Raw genomic sequence first — 12,740 nt, forward strand, 5'->3', positions numbered from 1 at the left:
TGGCATAGGTGTCACCATGAGAGAGCCAATCGAGAAGATATCACATATCGGCTGCATAACTATAATGAACAAGATGTGGCAGGTTATTGCCTTCATTCCGAGATTAATAAGAATGTTAGGAGGCTGCTTATCCTGCCAAATAAAAGTGGTCTAAGGGCCTGATTCACTAGCGTACGCAATTGCAACTACATACGCAGATTGGCAGATATTTCAGTACTGCGCATGCGTATGCACCACACTACGTAGGAATCCATCGCAGAATGAGTGACAGGCTGTGAGTGTTTGGAGGTGGTGACGGGAGAGTGGGTGGAGAAATGCAGGCGTGTCTGTCCGTTTGAACGCCGTTCAGTGGGCGTGCATAAATTAGCCACTGTGATTGCAATGCAGGTTGAGTACGTACTGCGTGTGATGAGACTTGCAGTTTCTGCGACTGGTTAGACCTGCTATAATTGTGCATGACGGGCCGATGTGCTTTGATGGTACCGATGTATACGCAGGACTGCGAGGTATTACGTATGTGAGAAAGCAGTAGTGGGCGTCTATGCTTGTTGAGCTGTGGCAGTCATTTGCATATTTTCGCAGCTGCATTGCATGCAATTACGCAGCTGCAATTGCGATCCATACTGCATCAGGCCCAAAAGCATCAATTAACTTAGAGTTCCACCTGGTGAGGAAAAGGGGCAATGACTGTAGGGGATATAATAAGTTTGGAAAGGAAATCATCCTCAAAAGATTGATCCTTCCCAAATAAGAAATGCAAAGCTAATTCCAACTCTCTAAATCAAGTTTTAGTGTCTGTATAGCCAGAGTAATATTAAGTTTATACTAATCTGATGCATTTTTAGAGATTTGCGTACCCAAATAAGTAATAGAGCTGGTAGCCCAGGTTAAGTGGAGATGTTCAACCCAAGAAGGGCAGGTTACTTGAGGATTCAAAAACATTGCTACTGATTTATTAAGGTAACCTGGAAGCCCGAAGCCAATTTAAATTTCACAATCCAAACCATGAGAGGATGCAAGGAGGAGGCAGGATTAGAGACACACAGCAAAAGATCATCCCGAAAGGCAATAACCTATAAAGCTTCAGCCTCTGCCCGAATACCCTGAAAAAGAGGCCACTTTTGCAGGATACACAACATGGGGTCTAAAGAAATATTAAACAATAGATGTGAGAGAGGGCACCCCTCTCTGGTACATGTGATATACAGGTGTACCCTCTCTGGTACACCTGTATATCACAATTTGGGAACCACAAGAACCATTAATAAGAAAAGAGGTATGAGGAATAGTATAAAAATAGTCAATAAGGGCCATAAAGTCTGGCCCAAATTCTCTGGTCATCAGCAACATTTGTAGAAAGGGCCAGGTAAACAGTATCAAACATTTTTTTTGAACGTCAAAGCTAAGAACATTAGAAGAAGCAGAAGAGGAGATGGCAACCATTGTGACCACCGACTGGATGCCTTGGACCGAATGGCGCCCATATTATATAATACCTAATTGATGATCAGTGCAGTTGCGGGAGAATACTCTGTAACCAATTAACTCTAGTTTTAGCTAACGTGTAAAAATCCATATAGAGCAAGAGTGGGGGATCTTTATTAAGTTTGAGAATGAGAGAGGTATGTACTTAGTTAAAAGTTGGGTAGGAAGGGTGTTGTCTTTAGGAGCTTAAAATATTCCCCAGTGAAAACGTCAGGGCCAAGAGTTTTATGTAGTTGCAAACCAGAGATGACAGCAGAGATTTTATCGAGTTTGATGTCAGTGTCAAACAGATCATTTTGGGAAGGCATCAGGGTGGTCAGATCGGCCTCATTAATCAAACAGGAAAAAAGGAAAGGACAGGGAGTTGTCACCATTTAAAGGTCTTTTATAATACTGAAAGAAGGCATCAGCTTTGGCAGAGGTGGAAGTGAGAGGAGGGCTAGAAGTGTCTAGCAGACTGGGTCATGGTAGTTAACAACTTTCCAGTGTTTTTGCCCCAGTGATAACATGTTTTTTTCATATAGTCCAATTTAGTCTGCACTTGGGCCAAGAGAAAACTACCTAAAGTGGATTTGCCTTGCTTTTATATAGATAGGGAAGTCTTAGTATGGTCTGAGTCAGTTTGTGGAGAAAGAAGCAAGATGCAGTAGGTGGCGCCCCGAGCACAACGAATTCTGAGCCAGTTAAGAAATTATATTGTCATGCAGAACAGCCGTCGAGTTTTCCCTGAAAAGGATTGGATCGCCCCAGTGTTTAATTTTATTATCTAAGAAGTCAATCCAGGCATGGAGAATAAAAGACTGAAACTGCTCAGAAATATACAGATATTCTGGGAATCTCCAAAACCAACTCCAGGAATCAGCAGAGAGCAATCTCAAAGATATTGAGAACAGAGCATAATCAGATTCAAGTACAGATGTGTCATCATACATCTAGCCTCCTTGCACATTAAACAGCCCTTCTAATCGCAGCCCTTCTAATCGCGTCATGCCATGGCGTGACTCGGTAGCGCTTAGCGTCTTTTTGTGTGACTTTTTACCTTTAAATGCATCTTATTCACATAGTGATACGAATAGCTAGCACAGGCAGCATGTCTATGTTCTCTGAGCATCTGCGGGTGTGGCTCGAAAAGAAACAAGGGAAGCTCACGGGGTCCAGGATGACACATGAGCCAAGGTTCCCCATCGGTGAGAAGTTGTGCTTGTGGACCACAGCAGAAGTCACTGTATGTTGGGTGTCAGGCAAGATTCCAGTGCACAGCGAAGAATATCTATGAGAGAAAAAAAAAGGGAAAAGTTGGAGAGTGTAGACTCATTGAGGAAGTGAAAAGATTTTGTGATGGAGGTAAGGGAAACACAGAATGAGGGTAGGACGCAAGAGAGGGAAGGGAAAAGGGATATTATTAAAAGAAAAGCGAGGCAAACAACGTTAATAAAGGAAACTAGGAAACTCGAACTAGGTCTTGCACCAGAGGATGGTTGTGCCTTATGTCCACTACTGGCTGTCTCAGCTGCCATCCAGGACTGGCAGACTGACGCCCTATTTTTTCCTAGATCCACTGGCTGCCTGCACTTTATAAGACTCACACATTCCCATTGTGGAGGCATAGGTCGCTAGAGATGACTCGCCATTGTTTGTAACTGCTTGCCAGGACACAACTGGTGACATTGCTTTCTTGACTTTGAACTTTAGACTGTTTGTTCTGGTGGTCATTGTCTCTGTGGCCAGGAGTTCTACTAATATGAGATAAGCCTTATTGATTCTGGGGCTGATTCAGCTAATCGCAGATTACCAATTATAGGAAATCTGCGACTGCGCAGGACCTGTTCATTTTACTTCATCCTTAATTTTCTTTATTAACAGTTATTTATTAACATTTACTATATTCTGTTGTGCTTTCAATTGGGGGGGGGGAAACTTGATAATAATACGGGACTTGGTACTGTAATAACAATGAGAAAAAGGTAGGAGGGCCCTGCTCGCAAGCTTACAACATATATTAAAATAGGAGTTTGAGACATGAGGATAAGTGCTAGATATTGCATATTGGTCCAACCAGATTTCAAAGGTAACAAGTTCTCTGTGAGATCCGGTTATACAACAGTGTTAGCCTGGAGTAATAGAGTTGTGTGAATGTATGAAAAGAACATATGTGAGTTTTTGTGAACTGTGTACAGGGGATGTAATTGGGTAGAATAGCTTATAGAGGTTATGTGGGTGGTTCAATAATTTGATACATGCATTAAAAGGTGAGCTTTCAGGGAACGCTTGAAAGTTTGGAGGCTACAAGAAAGACTTGCTTGGTGAGTTTTTCCCACATCCAACATCCCCTGGGTCGATGTTGGGGCATTGCGCACGCATGCGCAAATTCGCGTGAGCAAGCCCCGGAGCGAGTGAGAAATTCACTCGCTCCGGGGCTCACTACAAACGGGGCGGCTGTCGATGTTGATAGGCGAGGAGGGGGTTGGCTTTACAAACGGAGGCGTTCCTGAAGGAACACCTGCCATTTATGGACACCCCTACTGACATCAGCAGTGATGTCAGTAGTGAGCTTCCAGCTCTATTAGAGCCGGAAGCTCACTGGGGCTTGCGGCAGACGAGACCCTACCACAAGGGTCTCGTCGCAAACCCGATGGTCGCGACCATCACCTGGCTGCTCGCAAAAGCTGTGGGTGGTCACCCACAGCTTAGCAAGCGGCCAGGAGGCTGGATTTTTTTTTTAAAAAGCGGCCGCCCTGAGTCAGAGCGAGCTCTCGCTTTTTGCGAGCGGCTCTGAATCAGGCCCATTCTGCATTCTATATGTGAAATCTAACTGCTAAGCTAACTAAATAAATTGTGGTTAAATTAAATCCACCGTACCTTCTGACTACCCCATAAGCCCATTCAGGGTAACTAAGACCCGAAAGGCATGGGATACCAATGTCCTTCTATAGCTAGTCATAAACTTTAAATTAAAGGGACAGTCAAGCAGGAAGTGGTCCATCGTCTCCTCCACCCCTGGACACTCCTCCCGTGGACAACCACGTTCACTGGCACTTCTCCACATGAGGTTCCCTCCAACATAAAGCCCTGAAAAGAGAGCCAAGCGATGTCTTTAAACTTCTGCGGTATCCTCTGTGTATTTAGCAGAGCTAACCTGGTTGAAGCAACATCGCCCGGACAGTCCCTCAGTGACAGCGGGACATGGAAAGGAGTCTGCAAAATTCTTCTCCCCAACTCCCTTCTGGAGAAGTTTTTGACCCATCTCCACACCAAATCGTTTTATCAGCTTCAAGTTCTGAATGACGTAGATCGGGAGGTAACCATGCCGAAACCGAAAGCTTCTCACTTGGCGTCCCTCTAACCGCAACTTAAGGAAGGGAGACACCCAGAATCTGAATCCCTCTGCCCACCGAAGGGGAGCCTCTGAAAACAAACTCCTAACATTCAGTTTTAAAAAAGCTGTTGCAAAAAAGACCACAGTGTTTACCATGTCTAAACCCCCGTCTTTCCTCGGTCTGTAGGTGATGCCTCTCTTGACTGTATTGATCCTATTCCCCCACAACAGTAGGAAGGACAAGGAATTCAATGTGGGCCACATAGATTGAGGCAAAAAGCATATGTAACTGACATACAAAAAAATAGGAATCTTGCACAGATCAACCCTTTCCTTCAGAGATAACTTCCATCTCTCTACCTTCTTGGTAGCATATTCTAGCTTTTTATCACAATTTAGGGAGGCATAGTCACCATGGCCAAATTGTATACATAAGATTTTAATATGGGAACTGACCTGTGGGAAGCTGTCCAGAAGGCAGAACTCATCGCCTTCCTTCCCCATCCAGAAAACTTCACACTTCTCACGGTTTACTCTGGAGCATGAGGCCTCAGAATATTCTCCGATGAGATGTTCCATCAGCGAAGACAGAATCTACCGTGACATCATCTGCGTAGGCCATTACCTTCAGTGGGGACTCTGGGCTCAGCTGCACCCCACCCACAGCTCCGCTCTCTACCCTTACAAAGGGATCAATTGCAAAAACGACAAATCATCCACATCATGCAGTGTGTATGCACGATGTGGATGAGTCTTTCATCACATCTGCAGATCTGCCTGCCATGCAGGTCAATCTGAAGATATCGTCAACGATTTTGAGCAAATCGTGCAGTGTGTATGCACTATGACCAGGCGATATGTCAACATTATATAGTTAACGACCAAACAACTGAACGGTGCACGATATATCATTCCGATGTTTGGAAGATTGCACAGTGTTTATATCATTTGTCCGGAAGTTCAAAGGAAATCGGGACGACCATCGCGTTGTTTGCACATCGTCTGCTATGTACCCAGCTTAAGACTTTTCTTTAAAGTATATGTATATGGTAATATAGAAGGAATGGATTAAAGCAATTAGAAGAAGATTTATCTAACCTTCTAAAGAGGACAAGATGTTGCCCGTGGGATGCGGTCAATATCTTGACCGCAGGGATTCCGGTGGTCAGAATGCAGGGACCGGCATCCCGACCGCCAGAATCCCAAAGGTAAGTAGCAGGGTTGGAGGGAGGGTTAGCTATCACTGCCAGGCATAACCATATAGAGCGTCTTGAATGGATTCTAAATGCCTGATTTTTTCCTACACTGAGTGCACCTTATCATTAAAATTTATTGTGTTTTAGTTTGACCTATACTATGTTTGTATTTCTTTTTATATCCTTCTGTATCTGGGTTGCTGTGATCAGCGCATAAAAGCTGGAGGATAGGAGAATCTACCTTTATATGCCATTAGATTGCAAGATGTTCTATATGGTTATGTCTGGATGACCCATTATCAAGTGGAGTCTATTTATGGTGATTATTGCTTTTCAGTTATCTGTCACTGATGTGTACCTGTGATTGGGGGAGCGCTAGAGGGTGATCTACATCAATTATATTTGCATGCTCTTTTGAGTAGTGGGTGTTTATTGTATTTCTACCTCTTGTTGCACCTCCTATTTTATTGCGCACCAATTCTCAATCTTTCTTCTATTAACCCTCTAACATTCACAGAGATGGAGGAATTTATATTAACCTTTAGTGCAAAAGAATTAAAAAGCAACCCCAAAATGTACTACACATCTCCAAACCACCCATACAAAAATGCCTCCACAAGCTCCTCAATTGCTCCAAATTTGTATCATATGCCTCCAACTTGTGACCGAATTTTTTTACACGCCATAAAATTCCCCAACATGCACTATGTCCCCTAGTTGCCATTAAATACCATTACATGCACTAAGACCCGCACTTGCCATAAAATTCCCCAACATGCACTAAGGGGATTTGGTCAAAATCCTGATAGTCGGGATGCCAGTGCTTAGAATCCCGGCACCGGCATCCCGACTTTATGTACAGGGGTTATGGGGAGTGTTAGGGGTTAGGATTAGGCACTAAGAGGAGGGTTAGGCTTAGGCACTAAGGGGGGAGGTTAGGTTTATGTACTAGGGGGGCGGAGGTTAGGTTTAGGCACCAGGGAGGGTTAGGGGTAGGGAGAGTTGGAGGGTTAGGATACTGACCGACAAGTGTCTGTATCCTAACCCTGTCGGGATGCCGGCTTTGAGATTATGACCACTGGGATCCCGTACCCAACCCACACTAAGACCCCCAGTTGCCATTAAATACCCATACAAGCACTGAGACCCACATTTGCCATAAAATCCCCCAACATGCACTAAGACCCCCAGTTGCCATTAACACTAACCCTCCCCCCCCAAACTCCCCCACAGCCTTACCCCAACCCTTCCCCTATTGCCTAACCCTAATACGTACCGTTGGGTTGTTAGCGGTCAGGATGCTAGTGCCGGGATTGTGAGCCCTGTCGGGATTCCGGCGCTGGCATCACGACCATGCCAACTACATCCCCTCCCCACATGCCACTTAGACCTTTCCACATGCCTAATACTTCACCACATGCAACATGCCTTCCAACATGCTGCTCAGACCTCCAGATGCCACACACAGGCCACTCAGAGCTTTTCATATGCCACTTACATCTCCCCACAACCTTCTGGCACATTTTTTGTTCCTGTGATTTAGGTCCCATATGCTGTAAAGAATTATTCATACAATTAGACATTTTCCCAATCGAGAATTGGCCATGCCAGTAAGTTAGTACACTTTTTCCAAAAAAGAAAAAAAATATTTAATTTGTTGCTTGCTTGCGAGGGGGACCTACACAATATTAGGCAGGTGGTTCTAATGTTATGGCTGATCGGTGTGTGTATATACTGTGTATATATATATATATATATATATATATATATATACACACACACGTGGTTCAATAAGTAAGGTAACAAGAACTCTCACGTGTTTAATGTTCTCTGTTTCATTCTAATTCTCCACCAGGCCATTAGACTGCACCTCATATCAGTCATACTGTCCCAACATCAGTTGTAAGATAGCAGGGATGGCGGAAACATGGTCAGACATTGAGATGCATAGTGTGATCAGGCTTCTGCGTCTAAAGGGCACATCAGCAGCTGAAATTCATCACCAACTTGTCCATGTGTAATGTGATAACATCATGTCACGGAAACAGGTTTGGGTTTGGTGCACTGCCTTTGATAACGGCAGGACAGAAGTTTGAGATGAGCAGCGATCTGGCCGGCCAAGCACATCCAGTACAAATGGCAATTTGTGCCGCATTGAAGGTCTGATTTAGGAGGACAGAAGCATAGGAGTTAGTGATATTGCTGACAACCTGAACATCTCAGTGCACAACATCAGTCATGAGCAACTGGGTTACAGGAAAATGGCATCATGTCTTGGCTTCAGGCACTTGGCACTGATTTCTTCTATGCCGGTACTGGCTTCCGGCCTTGGCACTGATTTCTTCTATGCCGTGATAGATGCCTTGATGTAGCATTGGAGCAATTGCTTAGACAAGTATGTGTAAAAATAATCTGTACCAAGGCCATACTATTCATTATATATACATGTACAAGTTAAATACATTTACGCAATTAGAGGTCTCGTTACTTTATGTATTGAACCACATTCGTATATAAATTCCAAGTTAGGTTGGCACACTCACAGCAATATAATCCAATAACAGGGGTGCAAACCCAGTAAATCACCCCAGGGATGTCACATTTATAGTTCAAAAACAAATAGAGTGCATTCACCAGGGTCTTTTTTCATGAGAAGCTTATTGCTCACATCCGTCTCACATTAGGTATAGTCGATGTTATTCTACTTGGTGGTGCCTTTGGTATATGATCACACTATTTAAATTTAAAAAAATCATACAAACTCGGCAGTGAGTCATCTGGTTATATTCCAAACTGTGATATATTTAAATTCAGGGAATGTTAGTTCCAAAATATTGCAATCATTTGTCAAGCTGACCAACCCCGTCACGGTCTCCCCTTCTGGTCAGTCCCTACACTGACACACACAAATATAAGCATAGCTCTGCCTCATTTGGCTCCAGCTATTACAGAGATTTTAAATACAAATAAAGCAATATTTTGGAACTAACACTCCCTGAATTTAAATATATTACAGTTTGGAATATAACCAAGTGAGTGCCGAGTTTGTATGATATCTATATATAATTTGAAATGCTAAAATCTACTGTATGTAAGCAGAATATGAGGGAGGGCAGGGCTCAGGTGAACTAACTCTATTGTTGTTGATTACAGGTGTGTGCCATCCAAGTGAAGAACACAGGTCAGATGTACGCTTGTAAAAAACTGGACAAGAAACGATTAAAGAAGAAGAACGGGGAGAAAATGGCTTTGTTGGAGAAGGAGATCTTAGAAATGGTTCACAGTCCCTTCATAGTCTCTTTGGCCTATGCATATGAGACTAAAAGCCACCTGTGCCTAGCGATGACCATAATGAATGGAGGTGATCTCAAGTACCATATCTATAATATTGGAGAGAAAGGTTTGGAGATAAGTAGGGTGATGTTTTACTCGGCTCAGATCTGCTGTGGGATCTTGCACCTTCACTCTCTTAATATTATCTACCGAGACATGAAGCCAGAGAATGTTCTTCTAGACGACAATGGCAACTGCCGTCTCTCTGACTTGGGACTTGCCGTTATAGTAAAAGAAGGAAAAGCCATCACAAGTCGGGTAGGTAACAAGCCGCTCACTGACTTCTGACATAACGTGGCAGAGGAGGAGAGGCCACTGAGCTGTTTTACCTTGTATTACTGTATAAGAGCAAGTCTTAATTCCTTGGGATTTGGCCTTAGGATAATTTGGCCTTTGCTAAGGACCTTATGTGGCTATTTAATTTTAGAGGCAGATGGTAAGCAGATTTTACCAATTAACCATTTGAGAACTACTTAGCTGCCAGTTTACATAATATGTTAGACACTTAGGTTTGTATACCATGCCTCTCTATTGGTGTTCATTTATGTTTCGCACATTTTACTGCTGGGTGATACTATTGATGGGATGATTGCCATACTGTCGCTACATTAGGGATGGACATCCTGTGGAACCCAGAATATGCTGAACCACAGCTCCCATTGGGCCTCTAATGGTGGTCCCCCGGGTTTATGCAAATGCTGCTATAAACTCCCTCGTGTGGCCGAATGTGCAAGGGCTGAGACGCCCACTTTTAGCGTTCATGCATGCTGTAACACCTATTGCCCTGTTCTTATAAGCTACCATCGGTCGTACTCTCAAAACTTGCACCAGCCCTATAGTAGGTGCAGATTCTCCGCCAGACCATGGCCTCCTCTGCTTGCGTCTGTGCATCTTGGAATGCAGCCACTTGCACTGACACATCCGCGACACTCCCATAATACGCCTACTGAGCGGCCCATTTTTGCGCGCATTATTAGCCACCGCCCAGGAGCGCCTATCACTTTTCCGCCACATTTCTGATAGCGGCTGACCCAGTCACAACAGCACCTTTGTGTGTACACTCTGTGTAACCTATGCGCCATAGGGAGTCTTCAGAAATATATTACTCATGCGCAGTTGCAAATAATCGCTCAGCTATGTGAACATCGGTAATGTGTGTGACTCAGAATCAGGCCCATAATGCTTACTAGAGCCATTTTATATAATTTCAGTGACACTAGGGCATATGTACTAAAGGTCGATTTTGATCTATTTAAAATAGTTGAAAATCGATCAACATCGATGTTGAGTTTCTGGGGTTTATACACACATTTACTAATACTTAAAAAAACAAATAAAAATTGTCTGTTAGTAAATGTGTGATTTAGCCCGGGAAACACAACATCGATGTTGATCAATTTTCAACGATTTTAAATAGAACATAATAATATCGACCTTTACTAAATATACTTCTAGGCATTAGCTATTTAATAGGACACATTAATCTAGTCATGTGACTGTGGCTCTGCTGGCCTCTTGCCTAGCAGCGCAGACTTTCTGAATGATTGTGAACTGATCAGGACCATGATAAGAGCATGTAGATCAGGTAGAAATGGTAATGAGAATACCGAGTACTAATGATTTCCGGCTGCTGTAAGACAGTACATAATTTGGCAGAACTAAAAGAAAATATACATAAGAATTTGCAATGTACTATGGTATAGCCCCTAATTTGCTAACTTTTTTTATAGTCTAGATAGATAGATAGAGTAAGTTATTGATGGGAGGTATATACAGTATGTCCCAGGTTCATAACTTCTGTGTGGTAATCACCAGGTAATGAACAACCTTGATTGCCAGACCACCTGAGAGAGGCTGATAAAAGGTGGTTAGTCACTCACTACCTAGGGGAAATCATATGGAGGCCTACTGATAGACACTGGTTTTGTTTGATGCAAGTACTGAGTTAAATGCCATTTTATTTGCAAGTTGGACATTAGGTCCTTCCACCTGGATAGAAGGAACTTTATGTTAGTTAGAGCTGAACAGGCTAGGATTTATTTTTAAATTTTGTTTATTATATTAAAGATGCAGATGCATGTACCGAGTCACTTAAGACTGATGTGCTATTGATTGCCTGCTGCATGAGAATGCTGCCATTTACCCCTAGGAGACAGCACCCCTAAACCCAATCTTGCAACATACATACAGTCAGGTGCATAAATATTGGGACATTGACAGAATTTTCATATTTTGGCCTCTATTCACCACCACAATGGCTTTGAAATGAAACAAACAAGATGTGCTTTAACTGCAGACTTTCAGATTTAATTTGAGGGTAATTACATCCAAATCAGGTGAACGGTGTAGGAATTACAACGGTTTCTATATGTGCCTCCCACTTTTTAAGGGGCCAAAAGTAATGGGACAAACTAAACAATCCTAAATCTAACTTTCACTTTTTAATACTTTGTTGCAAATCCTTTGCAGGCAATTACAGCCTGAAGTCTGGAACGCATAGACATCACCAGACGCTGGGTTTCATCCCTGGTGATGCTCTGCCAGGCCTGCAAATGTCTTCAGTTCCTGCTTGTTCTTGGGGCATTTTCCCTTCAGTTTTGTCTTCATCAAGTTAAATGCATGCTCAATCGGATTCAGGTTAGGGGATTGACTTCGCCATTGCATAACAATCCACTTTTTAGCCTTAAAAAACTCTTTGGTTGCTTTTGCAGTATGCTTCGGGTCATTGTCCATCTGCACTGTGAAGCGCCATCCAATGAGTTCTGAAGTATTTGACTGAATATGAGCATATAATGTTGCCCGAAACACTTCAGAATTCATTCTGCTGCTTTTGTCAGCAGTCAAATCATCAATAAATACAAGGGAACCAGTTCCATTGGCAGCCACACATGCCCACGCCATGACACTACCACCACCATGCATCACTGATGAGGTGGTATGTTTTGGATCATGAGCAGTTCCTTTCCTTCTCCATACTCTTCTCTTCCCAACACTCTGGTACAAGTTGATCTTTGTCTCATCTGTCCATAGGATGTTGTTCCAGAACTGTAATGGCTTTTTTAGATGTTGTTTGGCAAACTCTAATCTGATCTTCCTGTTTTTGAGGCTCACCAGTGGTTTACATCTTGTGGTGAACCCTCTATGGCCCTCATTCAGAGCCGCACGCTCTGAATGAGGGCCGGCCTCCATGAAAATGGAGCGTCCTTCTGGACGCTCGTATAGCTGTGGGTCACCACCCACAGGCTATACGAGCGTGCATTTTGATGGCCGCGATGGTCGAGACCATCGCGACCATCGAAATTGCGAGCCGGAGCCTGCAGTTGAGGTTTTCAACCGCAAGCTCCGGAGTGTTTTTGGCTCTATCAGAGCCAAAATCACTCCCACTGACATCACTAGTGATGTCAGTGGGC

The 12,740-nt window shown here is 43.4% G+C and overlaps 1 protein-coding gene across 1 annotated transcript in view; it reads left to right on the plus strand.

The window, feature by feature from the left end:
• The window catches only part of GRK7 (G protein-coupled receptor kinase 7), a 111,411-nt gene that overhangs the window by 46,440 nt on the left and 52,231 nt on the right, over nt 1–12,740 (plus strand). The window contains exon 2 of the mRNA XM_088466835.1: nt 9,151–9,588. Within this exon, the coding sequence (XP_088322961.1) occupies nt 9,151–9,588 (438 nt within the window). The remainder of the gene's footprint in view (nt 1–9,150; nt 9,589–12,740) is intronic.

Source organism: Taudactylus pleione, unplaced genomic scaffold, assembly GCF_031769625.1.
Source record: "Taudactylus pleione unplaced genomic scaffold, aTauple2 ptg000066l, whole genome shotgun sequence".
NCBI lineage: Eukaryota > Metazoa > Chordata > Amphibia > Anura > Myobatrachidae > Taudactylus > Taudactylus pleione.